Source organism: Vicia villosa, unplaced genomic scaffold (genome assembly GCF_029867415.1).
Source record: "Vicia villosa cultivar HV-30 ecotype Madison, WI unplaced genomic scaffold, Vvil1.0 ctg.000780F_1_1, whole genome shotgun sequence".
In the NCBI taxonomy this organism is placed as follows: domain Eukaryota; kingdom Viridiplantae; phylum Streptophyta; class Magnoliopsida; order Fabales; family Fabaceae; genus Vicia; species Vicia villosa.
In genome coordinates, this window is record NW_026705349.1 from 634,569 (window position 1) to 658,502 (window position 23,934).

At 33.1% G+C, this 23,934-nt stretch overlaps 4 protein-coding genes across 4 annotated transcripts; 2 read left to right on the forward strand and 2 right to left on the reverse strand.

Moving 5' to 3' along the window:
• The first annotated feature begins 1,011 nt into the window (after window positions 1–1,011).
• LOC131631177 (protein ALP1-like) lies at window positions 1,012–2,486 on the forward strand. The gene has a single exon (XM_058901957.1). It carries the CDS (start codon window positions 1,142–1,144, stop codon window positions 2,402–2,404), a length of 1,263 nt encoding a protein of 420 aa, XP_058757940.1. The 5' UTR covers window positions 1,012–1,141; the 3' UTR covers window positions 2,405–2,486.
• A 105-nt stretch (window positions 2,487–2,591) lies between these two features.
• Window positions 2,592–5,107, reverse strand: LOC131631176 (calcium uptake protein, mitochondrial-like). Its single transcript, XM_058901955.1, has 7 exons — window positions 4,595–5,107; window positions 4,423–4,490; window positions 4,106–4,329; window positions 3,895–3,978; window positions 3,597–3,804; window positions 3,224–3,520; window positions 2,592–3,114 (listed from the first exon to the last, which is right to left on the reverse strand). Exons 1-7 carry the CDS (start codon window positions 4,923–4,925, stop codon window positions 2,926–2,928), a joined length of 1,401 nt encoding a protein of 466 aa, XP_058757938.1. The 5' UTR covers window positions 4,926–5,107; the 3' UTR covers window positions 2,592–2,925.
• A 7,423-nt stretch (window positions 5,108–12,530) lies between these two features.
• Window positions 12,531–13,649, forward strand: LOC131631153 (uncharacterized). Its single transcript, XM_058901928.1, has one exon. The coding sequence runs from the start codon at window positions 12,668–12,670 to the stop codon at window positions 13,454–13,456; it is 789 nt and encodes a 262-aa protein (XP_058757911.1). The 5' UTR covers window positions 12,531–12,667; the 3' UTR covers window positions 13,457–13,649.
• A 2,236-nt stretch (window positions 13,650–15,885) lies between these two features.
• LOC131631178 (protein NUCLEAR FUSION DEFECTIVE 4-like) lies at window positions 15,886–19,087 on the reverse strand. Its single transcript, XM_058901958.1, has 3 exons — window positions 18,574–19,087; window positions 17,039–17,928; window positions 15,886–16,920 (listed from the first exon to the last, which is right to left on the reverse strand). The coding sequence occupies exons 1-3, from the start codon at window positions 18,895–18,897 to the stop codon at window positions 16,434–16,436; spliced, it is 1,701 nt and encodes a 566-aa protein (XP_058757941.1). The 5' UTR covers window positions 18,898–19,087; the 3' UTR covers window positions 15,886–16,433.
• Window positions 19,088–23,934: the final 4,847 nt, after the last annotated feature.

A 23,934-nucleotide genomic window follows, 5' to 3' on the forward strand; every position in this document is an offset into this window, starting at 1 on the left:
GGCATGAGGATTCTTTGAGGCATGTGAGAGACCATGAAGTCCACTTGAGATATCAGAAGTTGATTTCTCCTTGGAAGAGAGAAAACCCTAGTTTAGAAGCCTTTGATTAGGAGAGTGTGCACTTAGTCAAACCTTTGAGTCTTGCACCTATGCATGAGCTTTGAAGGTGAGATGAGATGGGCAAATTTTGGGGTATGACAATAACAATGGAGGTTCTTTGGTCTCCTCCTTTGAATTGTTGGATTAAATGCAATATTGATGGGGTTGCGGTTGGTAGTCCGAGGTCAACTGCGTGCGGAGGTATTTTTAGAGATCACAATGCTAATCACATTCTAAGTTTTTGAGCTTTCCTAGGTTGTGAACCTCTGGAGAATGATGAGCTAATTGTGGCGTTAATGGCTATTGAGATGGCAAAGTAGGGCAGCGAACATCATCCAAGCTTCTCGATCCTGAACCGGTTTATCTCAGAAGCGATGGGCATGTTGTTCTAGTTTTCTGAGTCTGCGTTTGTTTCGTGGATGCATCTACGAAAGTCTTTCGTATATGCATCTACGGAAAGAGCAACGTGAAACAAAAAAAGTGCTTTCAGAGATGCATCTACGGAAGCACGAGGATAATTTGGTCAATTCGATGGTGCGTAAGAGAGTATGAGGTGGGATGAGAAATCGTCATTTTTTTCTCTGAGTCTATAATTTTTCTTGAGCCAAATTTCAAATTATGATTATCACACACAAAATGTATACCTATATTTACGAAATATATTTCTGTAAAAAAGAAAAAAAATATGAGTTAAAAGGTAGTGCACTAACACTATAAAATAGTTTTACACTGTCATCCAATAAAAAATCATCAATATATCATATCATTAAAAAAAAATTAAATTAAAAAATATTTTAATTAAATATATGTTGGTGATTGGTTGACAAACCCTTTTTCTGAAAGTTTATATGAGTGTGTTTATAAAACTCTTAATTTAATCCTTTTAAGTTTTAAGTTAAGTTATACTCCTATTACTTTTGATTTATGTACCATAAAATAAAATAAAAACAAGGATCATAAATAATTGTTGTCCACATCACATCAGATCACATTTGAATTGCAATTAGAAACAATCACCACCACCACCACCTCAACCACCGCCATGGTTGCCGGAAAACACAAAACGAAGAACAAACCCGATGACAAAAACCAGAACAACAATCTCTTAACATTAATCTCCGATGTCACAACCACCGCACAATCCTTCCTCTCACAAAACGACCTCACTCTCCTCCCTTCCCAGTCTCTCCTCCTCGATTCCCTAATCTCATCAACTTCCCATTCTCTCTCTACCCTCCTCAAACCCCCACACCCACTTTCTCTCTCCTCCCCCCAACCACAAACCTCCTGGTTCCGCCGTTTCATCTCCTCCACCTCCATCTCCGATTCACGCTGGCTCGACGCTTTCCGCATGTCGAACCCCTCATTCTTCCACCTCCTCGATCTCCTCTCCCCTTCCATTACCTCTACATTCCCACAAATTTCCCCTGACTGTGCCCTAGCCGCCGCCGTTTTCAGATTAGCTCACGGCGCCGGCTACACTTCCGTTGCCCGACGGTTCGGAATTTCTCCGGCTGACGCTTGCCGTGCTTTTTTCACTGTCTGTAAAGCGGTTAACGATAATTTGGGGAATTTGTTCGAGCTACGCACTGATTCAAATAGGGTTGTGGAGGGTTTTGGGTTTAACACGATTCCCAATTGTTTTGGTGTTCTGGGTTTGGTTGGTTTTGGAATTGAAGATGAAATTTCGGGTAAAAATGAGTTTTTGATGGTTCAAGCATTGGTTGATGCTGAAGGGAGATTCTTAGATGTTTCTTCTGGGTGGCCGAATTCAATGAAACCCGAAACAATTTTGCGAGAAAGTAAGCTTTTTCATGATATCGAGGAATCACGCGAATTGTTACAAGGATCATCTTATAAGCTAAGTGATGGAAGTTTGATTCCTCAGTATATTTTGGGAGATTCATGTTTTCCACTTTTGCCTTGGCTTTTAACACCTTATAATAGAGTGAATGAAGAAGATAGTCTTAGTTCAGCTGAAAATGCATTCAATTGTGCTCATAGTCGTGCAATGGGGATGTTTGAGGATGCTTTTGGGAGGCTTCGAACTCGGTGGCAGCTTCTATCGGATTCGAGGAAGTGGAAAAGAGACTGTGTTGAGTATTTGCCGTTTGTTATTGTTACTGGTTGTTTGTTGCATAATTTTCTTATTAAATGTAATGATCCTTTGCTGAGAGATAAAGGTGTGAGTGGTGTGGAAAAGGAAGGGGATTTTGTTGCTTCTGTGGGAGTTGTAGATGAGAGTGCAGTGAGGATAAGGGATGCACTTGCTTTGCATTTGAGTAGAGGGAGCATCAAAAGATGAATGCTTAGGTTAGAGATGATCTATGTATTGCAAATGAAACAATGTATGGTTATTAAGTTTGAATTTGATGCCTTTTTGTATATAGCATAATGTCATGTTCTAGGTTCTTGTTGGTTACTAGTATCATTTAAACATGAATTCAATTGTGAAAAACAGATTTGAGAATGCTCTGAAGTTGCAAAGAATATGTAGTTAAACTTTCTATAACTAATCTAATCATTGTAGGTTAAACCTTATATTACAAGCATTAACACTATAGTAAGATAACCAAATACAAACAAAAGACCAATAGAAGCAAAAGAATCAGTATGTACAAGTTGTCAATTATCGAGACACGACGACTTGAATCTGTGCATTTCCGAGCGGACAGAAGCTATATCGTCATGGTTTAAAACTGTCATTGCAAATCTACATTACTACAGGATTGAACCTTCTACATGTTCCTCTAACTTGATGCTGCATATGATGCATATCTCACCCTTCTTTTAGTTTCTGAGAGGTGAAAGTGGATGCTCTGCTCATTAACATTTACTAGCTAAACACTGCAACCAACATGATAGCATACCCCCAATGCCATAACCCGATAAACTCTCTTCTCTTCTTTGTACAACTCGAATAAACTCGTTTGAGCTTAAGATCCCATCACGGTTGGCATCAAACACATGAAATATTATGTCAACCACATTATCTGTAATATCTATGCCACAAACCTGCATGAACATTACATGATATCGTAATAATGTTATTCATGAATTAAAAAATGATCGGTAGATTACCGCTGTAAAATTATATTTAGGTCTAATAGGTAAGTATTAGTACTTGAGATGCTGCTCTTTGAAAATCATTTTTTGCCAGCACTCCATTAACTTTTCCATAACTGAATATGGCCAGAGAGAAGGCCTGCAACTTCTTGCGCAATTCTGCGAAAGCTTTGAACTCCTCGAACGTAATTCTTTTGTCTCTTATGTGTGGCTTGTTGTCTAATTCGTCGACTCTATCCAGCAGTTTGTTTATGTGATTGATATCTGCAGATGCAACCAAGGACAGTGCGAAATCTTTGGCTGAAATGGTTCCTCTTTTTTTGTGATCATAATGTGAAAACTCTAATTGCAAGATCTGCAAATTAATTCATGGTTAATGCAGAGTAATATATGTTGCGATGCAAGATCACGAGGTTGAGAGGCTTGCACACCTCATCATGTAGTTCTCTTAAGAATTGAACAAACTTGTCATGTTGCAGGCAGTTCATTCCGTCTTTGCCAAAAAAATGCTCCAAGAGACCGCCGTTTTCTACTGAAATTTTAACGCCGAGGCGTCGTCCGTCTCTGTGGTTAGCCCCTTGTCTGTTTTGTGATCGCATCAAGGTCATAACTTTCTTGAATTCTTCCCTATCTATTTCTCTGTTGACAACACAACGCACAAAGCTCAATGTAATGTAGGTCATAAACATAGCTTATGATATTATTGAAAGGAAATGAGAGGATTCCTACCCGTTATTGTCGATATCAAACATTTTAAACGCGACCGAAAAGCTGGATTCTGGTATACTGAGAAGAGTAACAAAAAATATGTACCTAGTATCAAAAAACAAGTTTTTCTTATCAAAAGTACAAATAAATTAAGCTCTGAATCTGAAATAATGCTACTCATATTTCTCATCACAGATTCTTCAAGCAAATAAAAGAGACAACAAATACTCACTCTGGAAAAGAAATTAGTCCATCATTATTCGTGTCAAAGAGCATAAAGAATTTAGAAGGATCACATTGCAACGCGCCGGGAATTTGCTCCCCTCTTAAAAAACCCTCTCTAACACGGCTCGATTCAGAAGGAGGAAAGACAGGAACAACAGCACGCATCAAATCTGCAGGTGTCATAAAAATCTCACCACCAGCGGTTCGAATTGACGCAAAATACTCGTATACCTGAAATCAAACAATGTGTCAGATAATGAAACATTCAAGACTAACATTTTCCCGGTTTTAAGTAAATCGTTTAAACGCTGCCAAGATTATTACCTTTTCTGGTGGACTTTGCAAGCGAATCCGTTTTTCATAATTGAAAAACACTCTTCTCCTAAAACCATCTGCACCAAAACAAAAACACATAAACCATAAGTGTTTGCAACAAATCATATATAACAAGAGATTGAAAATATTCGAACATGAATGAAAGAAAAACAAGAGTTACCATTGAAGAGGAACTTAGATTTATTTCCATAGTTTGGTTCAAACTGATCCTCACTAGCATAATCGGAGAAAGAATGCAAAGAGTTATTATTATCATTAGCACCAGAAGAAGATAAAGAGGACCAATACCAAAAACCTAATGTAGACCCAACAACCGCAACTCCAGAAGTTATTGATCTAAGAAAATACTCAAAATCTCCATCATTTCTGGATCCACCAAAAGAGCTCAATGTAGAAGACGAAGACGATGACGTGGTGCGTTGTGATTGGCTACACAACGGCCTAATGTTATGCCTTAAAGACTGTTGGAATCTTCTGCCCCAAGAAAACATGCTAAGATTGAGTTTGGCTTCAAAAAACTAAAACATGGAACCAAAACATACGTAGATAAAAAACATGTAAAATGTTCCTAGTTAAGGTTGAAGGTTGAAATTTGAGGTTGTAAAGAGAAGAAAACGTTTGAGAGGGAACAATGGTGATTATTCATAATGTACAAACGGATTAAACGGAAAATGTATGGATTTTAACATCTTACTCAGATTGTAACTTACCAAATTTGTTTGTGGTTCTAAAAATTATAATTATAACTATCAATTATTTTTGGAGTAATTTTAGCTATGAGTTTCATCATGTTTCATTCATAATCAATGTAGGTTAGTATGTTACTATAATTAATTCTTATTAGTTTTTCTAAAATATGTTTTGTCAAAATAAATGTTTTATGTTCTTAGATAATGAAAATTAAAGTATGGCCATTTTGAAATTTTAATTTGTTAGAGTTTTTATTAATTTATATTTATGAGTATTCAAAGGTAGTGGAAAATGCAGATGTATTTAAACAAGTACAATAAATATGTACTTGGTAAGTAGAGGAGCTACTAGTATTGTTTTTTTTATTATTTTTTTTTTTTCAGTTTTAAGTCAATTACCTAAAAATTCAATTCGCCATTAATATTTCACGTGGTATCAGTTGGATTCGCCCATGTTTATACCTATTTCTCTGTCAACTCCAGTGCAGCTAAGGTGCATAATTTTGATACTTAAAGTTTGAACTGTTGCTACAGCTTTGAAGGAAATAAAAGTAGATAACTTTTAGGTGAATCAAAGGGTAATAATAGTATTTCACGTTGGTGCATTTTTTGCACTTTTGAAAAAAAATTATTTCCAGAATTTTGGCGCATATACATATAGTACACCATACTTATTACTTAAACATATTATAAGATCACAAACATATAGTAATACACATTTAATCATGTTCGTATGTAAAAACAACTAATCACATGAAATGGTTAAGATGAAAAATATCAAAATCAATGTATGAAACCACAAGTCATGTTTTACAGGCAAAACTTGAAAACATTTGTGAATAATATATCATTCTCTTCTAAGATCTTTAATTCTCTTCTTATTTTATAAAATTGTTGTTTGATTAGAGGTTTTGTGAAAATATTTGCCTGTTGACTAAGAGTTTCAACAAAAGTAATTTCAACACTCCTTTTTAGTACATGGTTCCTTAAGAGGTGGTGTTTGATGTCTATGTGTTTTGTCCTACGATGTGAGTGAATGTTTAGTCAAATTTATGGCACTTGTGTTTTCACAACTTAGAGGAATGCATCTCAAATTTAAGCCATAATCACACAGTTGTTGTTTTAACCAAAATACTTGTGCACAACAACTTTATGTAACTATGTAATTTGTTTCTGCAGTGCTTAGGAAAACACATGCCTTTTTTTTGCAAGACCATGATACTAATGCATTTCTTAAAATATGACATGTTTCGGTTGTGTTTTTCTATCAATTTTAGATCCTACATAGTCGGGATCTGAATAACTAACTAAATCATATAAACTGTCTTTAGGGTACCATAACCGGCCTACATTGATGTTCCTTTAAGATATTTCATGATTATTTTTATAGAAAATAGATGTGATTCTTTAGGGCATGATTGATATCTAGCACACAAACACACATTAAACATGATATCAAGTTTATTATAAGTAAGATAAAGTAAGGATCTAGTCATACCTCGATACTTCGTTATGTCAATGGGTGTTCCTGATTCATCTTGATCAACATATATATGTGCTTGAGCTTATAAGAGTGGAAATTACTTTGCAGTTATCTATGTCAAATCTCTTAAACGTTCTTTGTAATATTTTGATTGATTTATGAGTATGTCATTCTTTGTTTATTTGATTTACAACCCAAAAAAGTAATTTAATTTCCCTATCATGGACATCTCAAAATATCCTTGCATCACATTTAAGAACTCTTCCCATAAGATTTCATTTGTGGAGAAAAAGTTTATGTCATCAACATAGATTTGTATTAATAAAGTATGATCATCAATCTTCTTCATAAATAATGTTGTGTCCACCTTTTCTTTTTCGAAACCTTTTTCACAAAGAAAGTTGTTTAGTCTACCATATCAATCCCTTGGTGCTTGCTTCAAATCATGGAGGGATTTCTTTAATTTAAACACATAAAAGGGATTCTTGAGATCTTCAAAACCTGGAGGTTGACTTACATATACTTCTTCATGTATGTGTCCATTTAAGAAGGAACTTTTAACATCCATCTGATATAACTGAAAAATTTAAAAAACATGTATATGCCAACAATAATCTAATAGCCTTTAATCTTGGTATAGGGACTTGATTGTAGCCTTGTGCTACTTATCTACCATTATTTCTTATAATGATGTCATTTTTATCTAGTTGATTTTTAAAGATCCATTTTGTTCCAATAATGTGTTTATAGGGACTAAATCTCAAACTTTATTTCTTTCAATTTGATTTAGTTCCTCTTGCATAACTAGAAACTATTGTTCATCTTCTAATGCATCTTTAAATTTAGAAGTTTCTATTTATGAAACAAAAGTCATGTTTAAGAAAGTATCTTTAAGATTCAGTCTAGTAGATACTCTCTTGTTTATGTCTTCAATGATGTTATCAATTTAATGAACGCGATGAGTCATCCATTCTTGAGGTAGATCGTTATGAATTTTCTCTTGGTGTGCTACTTCATTTTCAAGTTGCATCTTATCTTGTTCATTGTGTTCATCATTGTTGTTGATGTCATTTGGTGCATCATCTTCATCAATATGAGCAACTTTATCCTCCAAGGAGGGGTTTGTTTCATCAAAAGATGCATGAATAATTCTTCGATAGTGAGGGTTCGCTTATTGAAATTTCTATAAGCCTTACTAGCACTAATACAAAAAATACCTTTTTAGTAAAGGTTGTTAAGTCAGTTCACCCACCACTTGACTTAAGAAGTAAAGCGGTGGCAATTCCATAAATATTTGTAACTTAGTTAGGTCAGGTGCATTTAAAACTGACTTAACAAATATTAAATTAAAAAAATATATAATTCACATTAAATTTCTTAAGTCACACTAACTGACTTAAGAAGTCAATTTATTAAGTCAGGTGTCACCGTTGTTTCCTTTTTCAGCAATCCAGAAAGTACATCTACACATAAAATAAACAAGGAGAGAGAGGGTCCCTTTAGCGAGGGCTCTTCTTAGGATAGAATTTTCTCCTAGGTTTTTCGTTAAAAAGAACTTGGTACAACACTAAAGAAATGCATCTTCTGATAAGTTTCACCATTCTCACAGGGAAACCCATCGCTTTCACCATTCCTTCCATGAAATCTTATTCCACTCTGTTGTACGCTTTCAACATATCCATCTTGAGAGCCATAACCTTTATTTACCTTTCTTCTTCTTCTTCTTTATGCAGCGAAGGCATTCCATCACAATTAGGGCATTATGTGTGATTAATCTCCCTTTAAAAAACACACTTTATTTTTTATCATAGAGCTCTGGCAGAATTTTACCTTATTAGTTATTGTCTTGGTAATCAAATTTATGAAAACATTGCACAAAATAATAGGCCTGAACTCTTTTGGGGACTATGGGTTCTTATACTTTAGGATCAACACAATACACGTTTGGTTCAGCTCCGATGGTTCGTGTTTGTCGTTTAGAATATCTAACACCATCTTTATGACCTCACTGCCCATACTATGCCAATATCTTTGGAAGAATAAACTTGGGAGTCCATCCAGTCCTGGATCCTTTAAGGGATGCATATGGAGAAAAGCTTCATCTACTTCTTGCTCCGAGAAATTTTCTTCACACCATTCCTTATGTGTTGCGTTAAGCTTTCCTTTGACCACCTCACAAGTACTCTAGATATTTGTAGGAGAAGAGGAGGAGAATAGCTCTGAAACACAACCATTTATCGCCATAATCCTTCTGAAGTTGTTAGACCAGATGCCACATTTTTCTTTTGTTCTGTTCTTTATGGAAGCCATAGATTCTGGAGAAAACCCAAAGGTGGACTTATTCATCATCTATGATAGACCCACTAATGTGGTTAAGGGAAAAAGAGCATATTGTAACTCTTGTGTTATCATTCCACATCAGAGATCAGTACCTCCTGGCCTACCCTCTCTTTGCCTAAATCATTGTAGCCCACAATAAAGTTTTGATCAAAACCATACTTATTTTTGATAGCAGGCATCTCTTGGTCTTTTATATGAGTTTCCATCCAAAAGATTAGGTTGGAATTTTCCAAACGAGTGAGCCTTTGTAAGGCTCGAACTGCACGGGTATTTCTTAACCCCTATAGTACTAGCTTAACAACTTCATTGGTTTAGACGGTGTTGGTCATCCAACACCACCTCTAAATTTTGAGATTTAACTTCCTTCTGCTCCTGACCTTGTTTCCTTTTCTTAATATAACTTTCCGGCTCTTCTGGTGATCCCTCAATAATCATCACATCATCCAATTGTCTCTTTCCTTTTTCAAACACCACGATCTTCAATTTATCTCTAGTTTCCCTCTTCTATGATATCTGCCAACTCCATTTCTTCCCTTTGGTCTTTCCTTGATTTTCTGCTGAGCCCTCTACATTATCGTTACTAGTGACAGCCACCACACCCAAGGATTCAACCACTATTTCAATTTCTAACTCATTTTCCTTCGAAACCACTTTTCGCGTTTTCTGTTCTCCTTCATGCTTCCTTATTTTTTCTTGCAGCTGCACTACTTCACTCTCCCCTCATTCCTCTCTCTCCTTAGTTTCAAATTTGCTTTGACTTGAATACACGTTGAAAAGGCTTTTGCTGCATGTGCCTGAATTGGAATAGAACATGTTTTTGTTAAGATTTTGAGGTTCCACCCAATTCTTTAGTCTCAAAGCTCCCACTATAGTATTTGTGAAGGCATGCGCGTTGAAAGTGTTTTGGTCCAGTGTTTCCTAGCTAGAGCTCTTTGGAAAATTTCTTCGCCACTAATTTCCTTTATTGCCGCCATAACCCCCTTCTTCTTCCTTCGTTAGTGGAATGTTTTTCCATTTCTCCATACTTGAAACTTATAAATAGTGAGAGTGAAAAGATAACTTGGATTGGATGAAATTAACAAAACAAAAACAAACTGCAAAAACCCTAAGAATTAAGGTGAGAGGAAACAACGAAGGTGTGGGAAGAAACCAAGAAAAATGGAGGGAACTACCATAAACCCTAAGGAAAATGGGGAACAAGATAAGTTTTTAGAGAGAGAGAGAGAAGGGAGAAGAAGAGTGTGCCTTCTCACTAGAAACACGTGGAACTTGGTCTGAATCCTACACCACTTCTAATACAATAAAAAGTATAACAACTATAACAATTTTTTATATATGCGAAACATATCACGTTTAATTTAAAATCTTGGAAAAACATTAGTGAAACATTTATTCTTAACTCAAATATTTAGTATTTTTAGTTTTAATTGAAATTTTTTTGGAAATTTTTTTTATTGTTTATATATAACCGATTTTGGTAATTTTCAAAAAATTTAGAATTTGTTTTTCAAAATACCAAAAAATAACAAAATATAAATTCTAACAAGAATAAAAAAAATTTAAATACAATTCTTTAGGTGTATTTTTTACTATTTTCTAAGGAGAATATGACAAATAATTTTAAATATTGTTTAATGGGAAAAATAGGGAAAAAATTGTATATATATATATATATATATATATATATATATATATATATATATATATATATATATATATATATATATATATATATATATATATATATATATATATATATATATATATATATAATGAAATTATATTCTTCTCATAGTTTTATTACAAATAATAAAAATCACATCTAAAAGTAGTTTTCTCTAAAATAAAATTGTGTTCATGAAAAAATTGTAGGGGTTTGAATTGCACATGTTGTAGCGCAAGTTAGAAAAAAACTCAACATATCCTAAGTCTATTGAAATGACCTTGATGTCTATGTCTTGATATAGTAGTTTTATATTTTATTACACATTTACACTACACCCATCTTATTTTATCTCATCAATTCTGACTTTACTTCCTAGACGAATTGAGTTAATTCATTGAACCACAATAACAAACACCAACATGGGAAACTTGACATAAAAGTTAATTATGTCTTTTTCTCTCCCTTGTTTTTTTCTTGTCCACAGTACAACCGTTATTATTGTTATTAATTATTAATTACATCTAATTATAGTGGACAGGTATGTGAGCTAAATAATAGGGTTTGAAATATTCAAAGTGGAAATCAATTTTGGACTATTGTTTCTAATTTGATTGACAAATTTATGTAGTAGGTTACCAAATTGATTTGTCTTAACTACTTCCTTTTTCTTGGGTCCCTGATTACTACAACACAATTTATGTCTCTTTTAAGTCTTAAGCTAACGTGGTTCAACAGCTTTTCATAAAGAATCACTTATAATTTAGACCCTATTCATGGTTAGTGAAAAGTTACCTATCTACATACAGTAATAGTTATGCTAGAAAAAGTTTCATAACTGTTTAAGTGAGCTATAGTTTCATAGAGACTCACTTATAATTTGGACCCGGTTCTACTATTTTTCAAAACAGCTTAATAAACTTCAAAAAAATGTATTGACTAAAGTATTAAACAAAAGTAAGTATATTATAATTTAATTCAGAATTTTTTATTTAAAACGTTTGAAAAATTAAAATTAAGTTTTTTAAAAAAATATTATTCAAGTGTTTTTATGAATTCAAAAAATCCCCATTAATAATTTTTCGTATGGTCTCAATGAATATTAGATTAATCTTACAAATCAAAGTTAAATGAGATATGGAGGATCACGGTTCAATTCTCATGATTGTAATTAGAGGAGAGTTGGAATCACTTACGGTCCAGTGGATCGGATACTTATTGTGACTAAAAAAATTAAAATATATATAATAAGATTTTTAAAGATCATAAATAAAATTTAAAATTTAAAGAAAATTTATCTGAATATTTTAAATTTAAAACAAACATAATTAGCATATGTCTAATAAAAGAAAAACTTTTATTTATTTTAAATTTCTTAAAAATTTTGAAATTTGTAACATAAGCAACTCCGATTCAAAAAATAAATATTTGAACAATTTTATATATTAAAATATACCATTTTGATAAAAAAAAATGAAATGAATATATTTAAATTTCATAATAAAATCTCTTCTAATTTGGGAAAAAAAACTAGATACCCATTATTTAGTTTTAAAAATAATATTCTATTTTAATTAAGAAATTTGAATTCCAATTTAACCATAAATTTGTTAAGAGAGAAATTTGCAACCAATTGTGATAGTTTATTTGAGTCAAATAATATATGATTCTTGTTACAAATCATTTCAATTATCTTAATCTTAGAATTTAAAGTGTACAATTATACTCAAAACTTTAGTCTAGATTTCTCTTGGTTCATAACACAACAAGATTTAAAGATTATTTTAGAAAAAATTGACACAACATATAGCATCAATGATAGCCCAGACTTTCCCACAACAAACTATTGGCCGTTGTCATTCTCAATCTCAACTACCAACCAAATTTCTTCAAAAAAACAAAAACAACTACATAACAAACTCCCCATTAATTCCCCAAAAATTAACAAAAAATAAATAGCCATATACCCACCACATTTATCCACACCTCCTTATCTATCCACCTTATAAAAATCACAATCCTCTCATATCTAACCTTACATCATCACCATCATAATCCATGGATTGGTTCTCATGGTTATCAAAAACCACTCTTGACCCTTCACTCATCTATGACTATGGCCTCATCTTTGCACGCAACGAGCTTCAACTACAAGATGCATCTTATTTCAACCATGAGTTTCTACAAAGCATGGGAATCTCAATCGCCAAACATAGGTTAGAGATTCTCAAACTTGTCAAAAAAGACCAACATCACCTAGAGTCACTACAACAACAACCTAAGAATCTCTCAAGTGTCATCAAAAAGTGTCTCAAAAAATGCATGAGCAAATTTGTTTCTCGCGACGACAACGACGTCAAGAGAAACACGAACGCGGTTTTACCGACGGTTTTACGTGAACCGAATTGCTATCAAGGGGAAAAATGGAAAGGAGGGAATCAGAAGCCGGTTTCAATGTGTAGAAGCAGAACAATGCCGTATTCAGGGCCATTAGATGGAAGAATGATGCATGATAGAAAATTTGTTAGCAATAAAGCATTGAAGTTATCTGGGCCTATTGATGGAAGAATGATGAATGAGAGGATGGTGTATACCAATAGAAGCCCATTGAGAAATAGGCCCATTGATGGAAGGTTTACAGGAACAATCAAAAGCCCAAGAGTGTCTGGGCCTTTTGATGCTAAAATGTTGTTTGAGATTAATAGAAGCCCAACAATTACTAGGGCTTCTGTTGAAACGGATAGCCCAATGGGCTATTGTAGTCCATATAATAAGCCCAAAGATGAGTTTGATTTGGATGAGGAGCGTAAGCTTTGGCCTACACTCTTTGATCTTAATCCAACTTGATTTATTATTTTTATTTTTTTGTATTTTTTTCTTGTGTGATTCAACGGTGAGTGAAGAAAGGACATTTTTTCCTCTTCTTTTAGTTAGTAGTTTATGATAGTAAAGTAATAGTTAGTGTGGAATTTATTGTGTTGTTGGAAGAAAAAAGTTTTCTTGTATTCATTGGTTTTCTATTTACTTTGTTTATACATTATTTTGGGTTGGATATGACTTATAGTTTAATGATTAGTAGAATATTTGTTTGAACTGGCAAATTTCACATGGCTTATTTTAAAGGTAACTTTGTAAATTTTATATATTAGAAAAAGGGATATGCATTGATAGTGTAAAATATTTTTACACTGTCAATCAACGTATTCATTTAAAACATAATTTTAATTTTAAAAAACTAATATGACAGGGCAAGTATAAAGATTTTAATTGTTTGTATGTGTAAAGTTAGTTTACACTGTCAGTCTACTACCTTTAAATATATATATATATATATATATATATATATATATATATATATATATATATATATATATATATATATATATATATATATATATATATATAAAATTACAACCATGTATCCAATTAAAACACAATTTTAATTTTAAAAAACTAATATGACATGACAAATATAAAAATTTTGATTGATTGTATGTGTAAAGTTAATTTACACTGTGTGTCGTTTTACACTGTCACTGAATCATAATCGTTGAATTTTTATATATGTTTGAATTTTTTTTAACTATATATAAAATATTATTCGTGAATAGTTTAGATTCAATGACCGTGTAAAATATTTTACACCATAACAATATTTTCTTCTTTTATTCCATGTTGATTGATCTCTTGACATTTTATTTCAACTATAACTTCTTCTCTCTTTTTTTTTTTTAAAAACACCTAAAGTTTTCATTATAATTTTTTAATAAAAGAATTTGAAAATTTGTTTTAAAGATTTAGAGAAATTCTTCAAATTTAATATTTAATTATTATTCTTTATAAAAACACCTTTTTAAAATAAAAAATTCTCTATTTTTTTCTACTCATCTCTCTCTAAAAGTTCTCCCTTCTTTTTCATCCAAATTGACATAGTCTAACATATTGTTTAGTACATATGAAAATGAAGGGAAGAGAGAAAATAGGAAATAGAATTTTTATTCAAGTAACACTCATACTTTTTGTGACTTTGCTTTTGCTTTTGTTTTTATACGTAATATAAAAAATATATATATTTTGTAACTTTTTATTTTATTTAATCAACCTCTCTAAACAAATAAACAAAATGATTAATAAAATATGTAATGGATTGCATAAAACAAATTAAAATACTAATGTAAGAAATTAAATAATCTAAACCATTAAATTCTATATTTATTTTTATATTTCTTTCCTTTCAATTTTTCTTCACTTTCACATTTAACAAAAAAAATTTAAAAAAAGTCCATCTCACTTTCTCCTCTTTTTCTTCTCATATTCAATCCTTTCACTATCTCTCCTTCAATTTTCTATTTTTATTCAAACAAAATTTAAAGGATGGAAATGTAGCTGGACTCCACTAAGTCATTAAAAAAAATCATATTAAGAAAGAAACAATGTCCCACTTTTCATTGTTTAATGATGTATTAACCTACTTGATGAAAAATGTGTCTAAATGTCTTTCATATTTAAAAATTTGAGGTTACTTGGTGTCTTCCAATACTTGGTCAAATAAGTCAAATAAATCTTTAGATATTGTGAGCACCATAGAACCGTCGGTAGAAGATTCAATTTGACCTGATCAAGCATCACATAGCATATTTTAAGAATAACTTTGTAAACTAGTGTGTAACATTTAAATACAAATTGTAATCTATATTTGCTAAATTTGAATAATAATAAATTAAATACCATAGTCACTCTTAAGTAACAAACGTAAATAAATTTTGTTGCCCAAGTCATTGGTCAAATTTTGTATGTTTTTCTTTGTGTTTCTCACCTATATGTTTTCTTTTAAATTATGGTTCATGTTGCATTTTGTTTCAACAAATGTTACTAAACCTACAATTTTTTTTTTCTTAAGGGGATAGAAATGTTACACACTCAAATTTTTCACACTTAATATGTGGCTAAATAGGACCTCATAAAATATTTATAATAGTTAAATTATAGGCAGATAAAGCCTATATTTAATTTTTCGTGATTAAACTAAGATTAATCTACACAAGGCCTCCGAAAAAATTGAGACGACTCTGACTACAATATACTAAATATATTATCTAGTGGTAAAGACTTAAGTCTTCATATTATGTTTTTTTCTAGTCACTTCTAGTATAAATCAATTTTAGATATCCTATTTATTCAAAATTCATTTCCATCACCACATAACCAAACACACTAGAATCTCTATATTGGATGCACCATTGAACAAAGATGCTCCAATTTAATAAAATCTCACATATAAGAAGCTCACATTTAACAATATCTAATACACATATACCAAGATTTTGTCAAAACAAAAATACACACAAAAGAAGCTCACTAATTATAGCACATCACATATGGAAATATTTGATCATTCTAAGTATCTGATAGATTGAATTCCTATACATTCAGATTATTTAACTTTCTCACTACTCAGTAATAAATACCACAGCCCTGCTGCTAAACATGCATCATAAAAAAGCATTTTCATAGTGAAATACAACAAGTCCCCAGCTTCATTCCCCCGAAACAAGTGATTCCGCGCGTGCCGGAGCCAAACATACTGTCTAATAGCTACACCGATGATGATCAGCCATATATATCCATTACAGTAATAGCACATCAAGAAACACGACCACAATAGACCGGGTTCGAATCATCTACAACAAGTCACAAACCGATAGGTTAAGAGATAAACGATTATCTTTCTTAACCTAACGGTCTGCAGCAGACTGCACCATAAAATTGACTGTAGAGAGTTTATTTTGCAACAAACTTATCATATGAACTAAGGAGTAATCTTTCACTGGCATGTTACTTGAGGCAGCCTGAAAGAGCCACCGGCGTAAAGCATTTGGTAAACGGGCTTAATTCGTATGCTCAAGATAATGCTGGAGACTGTACCAGCAACGCACACAGCAGCAAGGACCAGAAACGTAATCCTAAAACAATCTGGACCGACACATGAAGCACTTGAAACAACGAAACCGAGTGCTTGTTGCTTTGCCAACTCACTGTCGTATATACGTCCGGCTAGAAGCGCTGAGAAAAGTAATGCGCCAAGTGGATTACCTAATGACATGAAGTTGAAGAATAAGCCAAAGTGCTTCAAACCAAAAAGCTCTGAGACTGTTGGAATCAGTATTGAAAATTGTACACCGTAACAGATGCCGAGAAATCCAACTGCTGGATAAAGTGTTCCTTTGATGGCATGTGCGAATAGAAGATACAAGATTATCATGATTATCTGTGTGCATGTCATCCAAACCGTCCGTGGGATCGTTCTTGTCCTGCAAATGGTCAACACAGCAGAGTTATACATCAACTCCATTTGACAGCAATATGACGGATTACGGCGCAATCAAAAGTATATCATCGAGTCAATCTATCATCAAGTGTTAAAATTACCTGACAAAATGTTCAGAAACAACTCCTCCACCGAGGCGCCCGACGAAATTGAAAAAACTGAAAACCGAGAGTAAGATAGTGATATCTTCAACACCTTGAGCCGCACCTACTTGAGCCAGATTATTAATAACAGTAACACCAGTTCCAACACCAGCGAAATAAACAAAAAATAAAAGCCAGAAATCAGCCTTAACCAAGGCCTCCAAAAACGTAAAATCTTCCCCTCTTCTCGGCCTTCTCTTTTTCGAAGGTACTACTGCTCCTTCACCCTCAGCAAGAAGCATACCAATCTCAGATGAACTATCAGCGTCATTTAAACTACCAAGCACATTAGCCGACGAAGACACATGTAAAAGGGGTTTCGTGTTTTCTTCTTCTTTGCTTTCAACTACCTCATTCTCTTCTGATTGAGTGACTTTTTGAGGAAAGAGTGTCATCTTTACAGGAATAGCAAGTGGAGCCGCGAGAAGAAGAATCATCACAGCCACCAAAACATAAGACACGGTAGAATCAATATGGAGAATGTAATCGAGTGTCGTAGTTACAAGTAAATATACACCTAAGGCCACACTCGAACCTTGGATGAAAAGAAAATACCATTTTTCCGAAGAACTCTCACCGGTAACTGGTGTACAAGGACGAACGAGAAACATTACAGTAAAGCACAAAACAGGAATTCCAATGGCAAGGAACAAGAGAAAATTTGAAGGAGAATTATGAAGAAGTGCCCTGAAGATTTCGGTGAAAACCGCGGCACTGATCCCTCCATAACCTTTTAGTATACCTGCAACTGTTCCTCTACTTACAGGAAAATTTCTCATGTTTGTCACAAGAAGAGCAGTGGTCAACCATGCACAACTGTTGGTAGCAATAACAAGTGCAAACCATAGCTGCAAATATGGTAAAATGATATCAATATGTGCACAAAAGAGACTAATTTCTTGTTTAGGAGCATGTCGTACACATGGTTTTAAATTGCAGTCCACAACCGCAATTACAGACGTAATATTGTTGATGCAGTAGTCTCCACAACCGCTTCAGCCGAAAGTTCATTGTGAATGAAAATCATGCGACCGACCGCTATTACAAATCGCATCAGACAATTTCAATTTCACATATGTTTCTTCAAATACTTTCATCAAAACTTAAACTTCAAAATTCCAAAACTTAATTAATGTTTCTTCAAGTATTTTCATCAAAATTTAAAATTTAAAATTTCAAAACTCAATTTACTTAACTTATTATTTCATTTCAATTATTAAAAAAATGAATCTAAAAGTTCCAAGAAATCAAAAATCATGAGTCAAGAAATAAATACAAAAAGGGAATCTCAAATTTGATAAATACTTTGATTATTCACAACAAAACACCTTTATTTTGTCTCTTTCTCCAAAACCTCAGATCAAGTTCTACTATGTTGTTGTGTCATGTGTGTAACTTCAGATTTTGTTTTTCTCAGATCAAGATTTTATTATGAAATAAAATAAAATAAAAAATAAAAGACAACAAACCAAGAAGAAGATGAAGTTGTTTACCAGAGGATAAGGAAGTGAAGGAAGTGTTTGTGAGACAGAAAGCCATAGAAGACCAAAACCAAGGAAAGAGAAAAGACCACCAATGAAAAGCATAAGCCAAGGAGGGAACTTGTTGCAAACAATACCAGGAAGAAGACCAACATTCTCACCAATATCATTAGCAACACCAAGAAGAGAAACCTGTCTTTGATTGAAACCAAGAACAGATTTGAAGGAAGGTGAATAGAGAGGGAATGTGTAAGCGTTTCCTACGGCTATTTGAACCCAAACTGCAGCTCCAAGTCCTACCCAAGGTGGCCTTGTTCCTCCCTTGAGCTTCGTCATGGAGATTCTTCTGTTATGAGGTTTGTTTGTTTTTGTTGTTTGTGTGAAAATGATCAAGAGTTAAAGACAATGATGATGATGATGGAAGAACAAGAACAGAAAACACAGCATGGATTGAAGGGTCGGTGTCAGAATCGGAGGTTTTAATATGTGGCATGTGCTTGTTTACTAATAATACTGATATTTCTGTTTTTTATGAAAGTGTACTATTTATATATTTTTTTTATATAATTTCAGTTTCTATTTATCAATTTTTATTTTATTTTTTTAATTTGGAAGATTTTACTGTAGAATCAATATTTGTATAAAAATAGCAGGCAAACTAACAACAAACTGCACTTTTATTCCTTTTAAAATGGTCAAATTATTTTTAAAAAAAATTATATTCATAGTTTTAGAAGACACACCATTGTTTTGCATGAGCATTTTTACTTTCTGTAAAAGATCAATTGTTTCTGGAGTTAGAAAATCAAAAGTGTCAAAGACAAATGATATGAAAACATGTTGATTGTCGTAACACACTTTCTCATACTTGACCATTTTACTTAAAGTGTTTTTTAGAGTTGTTTGTCCCACACTAAAACATCTAGTCATCGGTCCCACCAATGGGGAAACCCCACTCAAATCTACACATGCTTGTTTCTCTTCTACCCACTCATACACCACAACATCTACTAACCTAAGAGCTATTTTTCTCTCCTGTGGGTCGGGCAAGAAATTAACAAGCACTTTTTTCTTCACAAATACTCATGGACGCCTAAATATATCAAATAGGACATCCATAACCAAGTCGTGTCAGAATTTGAATCTCGGAAACTCCTTGCAATGAATAGCGTGTTCCCCAAAAATATTCAAGCACGTCTTGTGGTAAATAGGGCAAACCTCATCAACAAAAAATAAGAGAATCATATGGTATTTATAGACGGTATGGTACTATACTAGGAACATATGTTGATTTAGACCGTCAATAGGGATAGCAAAGAAAAAATCTTGAACATGTGTTGCTTGCAAATAATAAAAACGACTATTTGTCTTCTAGTCATCACAAACTTTACATCTATATCTTTAACACTTTTATTAAAAAAGAAACTCATTAATTAAATTTTTAATTGGTGAAAACCAACAATTTTTTTTAAACAAATAAATTAGGACATTAATGTAGACTTAATTAGTTAAATATTTATGAATTTTACTAATCTACATATTTCAATAAATTATTTGCTACTCGCACTGAGCATGCTAGTGACATTTTATTCATATGGGTTAATGGTTTGAATTTTTTCTATCAAAATAATTAAGTTTTTTTATAAAAAACTTAAATAACCAAGTTTCTCCACTAATTTCTAAAGTACTAATGTTTCAAATAAAAAAATTTGCCAACGCAAAGTACATATCAATCCAATGGGTGTTTGCATTTATAAAAATAGAGTTAGCGTCAATTGAATTGACGACATCATATGGAGCCGCCAATAATATTAACGACACTACATGAAAACTAGATGGAGGCGCCAAATGAATTGATGACTATGTGTAGTAAGTGCATGCGCTAATTAAATTGGTGATTGTGTACAACATGAATTGGCGCCTGCACTTAGTTCTTGTACATAGTCGTCAATTCAGCTGGCGCCTCCATTTACTTGTTATGCACTGTCGCCAATTCAATTGGCGCATTCATATATGCAGTTGCTAATTCCATTGGCGTTAGCTCTATTTTTTTAAATGAAAGCGTCAATTGGATTGTCATGCGCTCTGCGTTGCCATTTTTTTGTTTGAGACATGGTACTTTAGGAATTAGTGGAAAAAAATTTAAATTTTTTTTATAAAATAAATTTATAGTCAATTGGATTGTCAGCTGCTTTTTATAGTTGTATTATATTTGTTCTAGTTTATCGTGTTAATAACTTTTTAAAATTTAAATGTACTTTCGATTTTAATTTTACTAACATTTTATTTTGGCATGTGGAGACCTATATTTATTCTCTCATGCAACGTCGTAATTCCTAACACAATGAATAACTTCGTCAGCATCTTGGTTGCGATTAACCATAACTACCCTTGGGGCTTCTCTCTCCCTAGGTATTCATGGTTCGACCCTGTGGGGTTCACCGTGTTTGGCCCTGATTGACTTCGATCACATTGGGTATGAATTGTTGGGCATGATTAATCGTCGGATCCTCTTATAGGACGACCCTTTGGTTTTCTAACATCCACTCTCGACGGGGTTGTCGAATTGGCGCTTGAGGAACGCCATAGAAATATGCAATTCGCGTCATCTGCGCTGCCAATTGTTGATTAGTTTTGGTGGTGTTTTGTATCTAAGGGTTGAAAATTGTACCCATGTGTTGGGTAAGCATGCTAACCATCTCATGGTTACTTTTATCCATTTGCTGTCTCAAAACCGTCGCAGAATGATAAGTAAATGCGGGCAGTTGGGCAGAAAATTTCGCCCCTGGGTTATAGGTGTTTCTACCTAAATTATTTACAGCTGATCCCGATCCTTTTAACGGTGAAAACATTGTCGCCACAGGTTCAGCAAATGTTGATACACTATTGTGAAAAAATTTCCAACATAGAAGTTGGCAAGCCATGTAGTTGTTCGCGACCATTTAATGGTATTATGTATCCAGGCACATAAGGTGGCCTAGTATTATTATTTCCCACAGGTCTTGGGGACACCGGTTGACCCTATGTTCGAACTAGGGATAAAATTGGTCCACTTTGCGCATTCAAGAGGATTTTCGTTATACTCACTGTGGAAGGTATTGCTTCGGACACATTCGTTGTGGCCGTATTTTCCCCTGTTGAAAAGGGAAGTTGTTCTACATTGTTAGTTGGTGGCTAATTTATTTATTAAAAAATCATAAAGATCAAAAATATAAATGGTTCAAATAATGACTTATTAAAAAAAGGTCTATGTCCTAAAAGTGGGTTAACAACCAACAAAGGTGAACCAATTCTGTTTTCTAGAAGTCTTAAACATGAGCTCAAGTCTCATTTATGATAAAATATTGTTAGAAAAATTAATTGTAAATTAAATGGATCGATGTTAGAATCGTAAATAAATCATTTTTTATAGTATTTTAAACAGTCTCAAATTATCTTAGACTTACTATGTAAAAATATCCAGGATAATTCAGCCTATACTCGAGTTTGCACAATACCGATGAATACTCAAATGTAGGAAATCTGAAATCTGGAATTTTATGTGAATACGATAGACTTTTCTAATGCATTTTTTTGAATCTCGAATGCTCAATTTATAGGCCAAAGCGGTGATGTTCCGCAAGGTTGCGGCCCTTGATGAAACACACACTTTCAGCAACACTTTTACTAAATGTCGCATTGTTTCTCCTAAAGCAACATTTTTCAAACGTTTCAACATTTCAGAAGTGTTGCCTATTCTGACTGCATTCTGCAGCATTTCATGAAACGTTGCCTATTTTTGAATTCAAAATACAAACTACCTACTACAACACTTCACAAAGTGTTGTCTATTTTCAATTTCAAAATACAAACTGCCTACAATAACAATTCACAAGTGTTGCCTAATTCTAAATTCAAAAAACAACATTCACTTGTATTTTTTCTTGTCATTTTAGAACACACCCATGGTGATTAACTATTATTAATTACAATAATCATCCACTTGTTCTAATAATGACAAAATCAATTTCAAAAAAAGGGAAACAAAGAATTTTAATACATTTAAGTATCTTTCAATTTTGAACTTAACCTTAGTAAAGACAAAACAAAGTCTAATTGAAGTTTTAGGTAGCAATGATTTGAACCGTTATCTGTTGTGATTAGACAGGCATTACCATACACACACATACACACACACACACATTCATTAATAGCTCTTCTCCTACATCTCTCATCTAGAACTATTAATGGCCATGTGTTTTTCCTATTTCGTGAATTTTTCGTGAGAGAAACTCTAGTTCTCACTTTGAGATGACATCATCTCGAAATTCACCTAGGTGAAGTTCATATTATATCTATTTTTTTGATATACGTGTTTTTGCCATTGAACTTCATTAATATTTTTGAAAACTCATTCCTCAATATGCAATTGTCAACATTAGTATATAATTCCGCACAAACATCCAAGTCATCGGGTTGTTGTTACCCACTGATTCTTAGATTAAGGTTTTATTAACTTCAAATTAGGTTGCTACCATTGTTGGAACTCTTATTCAAGGAGTTTCAATCTCATACCTCTCGAGGTAGCCTTTAATAAATCTCTAGCCATGTGTTTAGTAAATGGACTGGCCAAATTAAAGCTCAATCGTATATATGTGAATGAAATAATTGCATCCTTAATCAATTTTCTTACAAAAGAATGTCTAAGTCATATATTTCTAGACTTCCCTTTATACACTTTATTGAATGCTCTAGCTAAAGTGGCTTGGCTACCACAATGTATCAACACCTTTAAAACATTGTCTTTAGCCAATGGAACTTCCAACAAAAGGTCCCACGACCATTCAGCTTCTTGACTAGCGGAATCAAGATTCACGAACCTTGATTCCACAGTTGAAAGAGTAACACATGTTTGTTTTTTACTCTCCCATGAAATTGCACCTTCAGCTAGTCTAAGTATCCACCCAGATGTAGACTTATAATCTTCAATACTCGATATCTAACTCATGTTGGTATATCCCTCTAGTATGACAGGAAACCTACCATAATAAAGACCAAGATTTTTGGTTTTTAGAGGATATCTGAAAAATGAAAGTGAGAAAAATACAAAAGAATAGAGGGTTAAATTATGTATCCGATAATTATTGCCTTTTAAAAATTTAGCTTCTGAATCTGACAAAGTTCAGATTCTAAGCTTGAGTATGCAACAGCAGAATAATTTAAAGTGTAGAAGCAATAAATAAATCACACTTAAAAATCATCTTGGTTCCTCTATTACGGGATGAATGGTGATGAAAGCATTCAGGACTTTACTGAAGTATAACACGAAGATGAAAAATATACTTTACTGAAGTATGATTTTAAAACATGTCCAGATTAACAATCAATTATTCA

Coding starts and splice junctions, on each gene's coding strand:
- LOC131631177 (XM_058901957.1), top strand. CDS start 1,142: ATGGTTGCCGGAAAACACAAAACGAAGAACAAACCCGATGACAAAAAC.
- LOC131631176 (XM_058901955.1), bottom strand. CDS start 4,925: ATGTTTTCTTGGGGCAGAAGATTCCAACAGTCTTTAAGGCATAACATT. Junction 4,491..4,594: donor ATCTAAGTTCCTCTTCAATG/GTAACTCTTGTT, acceptor GTTTTGGTGCAG/ATGGTTTTAGGAGAAGAGTG. Junction 3,805..3,894: donor TTTGATATCGACAATAACGG/GTAGGAATCCTC, acceptor TGTTGTCAACAG/AGAAATAGATAGGGAAGAAT.
- LOC131631153 (XM_058901928.1), top strand. CDS start 12,668: ATGGATTGGTTCTCATGGTTATCAAAAACCACTCTTGACCCTTCACTC.
- LOC131631178 (XM_058901958.1), bottom strand. CDS start 18,897: ATGACGAAGCTCAAGGGAGGAACAAGGCCACCTTGGGTAGGACTTGGA. Junction 17,929..18,573: donor CTTCACTTCCTTATCCTCTG/GTAAACAACTTC, acceptor CCATATTTGCAG/CTATGGTTTGCACTTGTTAT. Junction 16,921..17,038: donor GTTTCTGAACATTTTGTCAG/GTAATTTTAACA, acceptor GACCATTTGCAG/GACAAGAACGATCCCACGGA.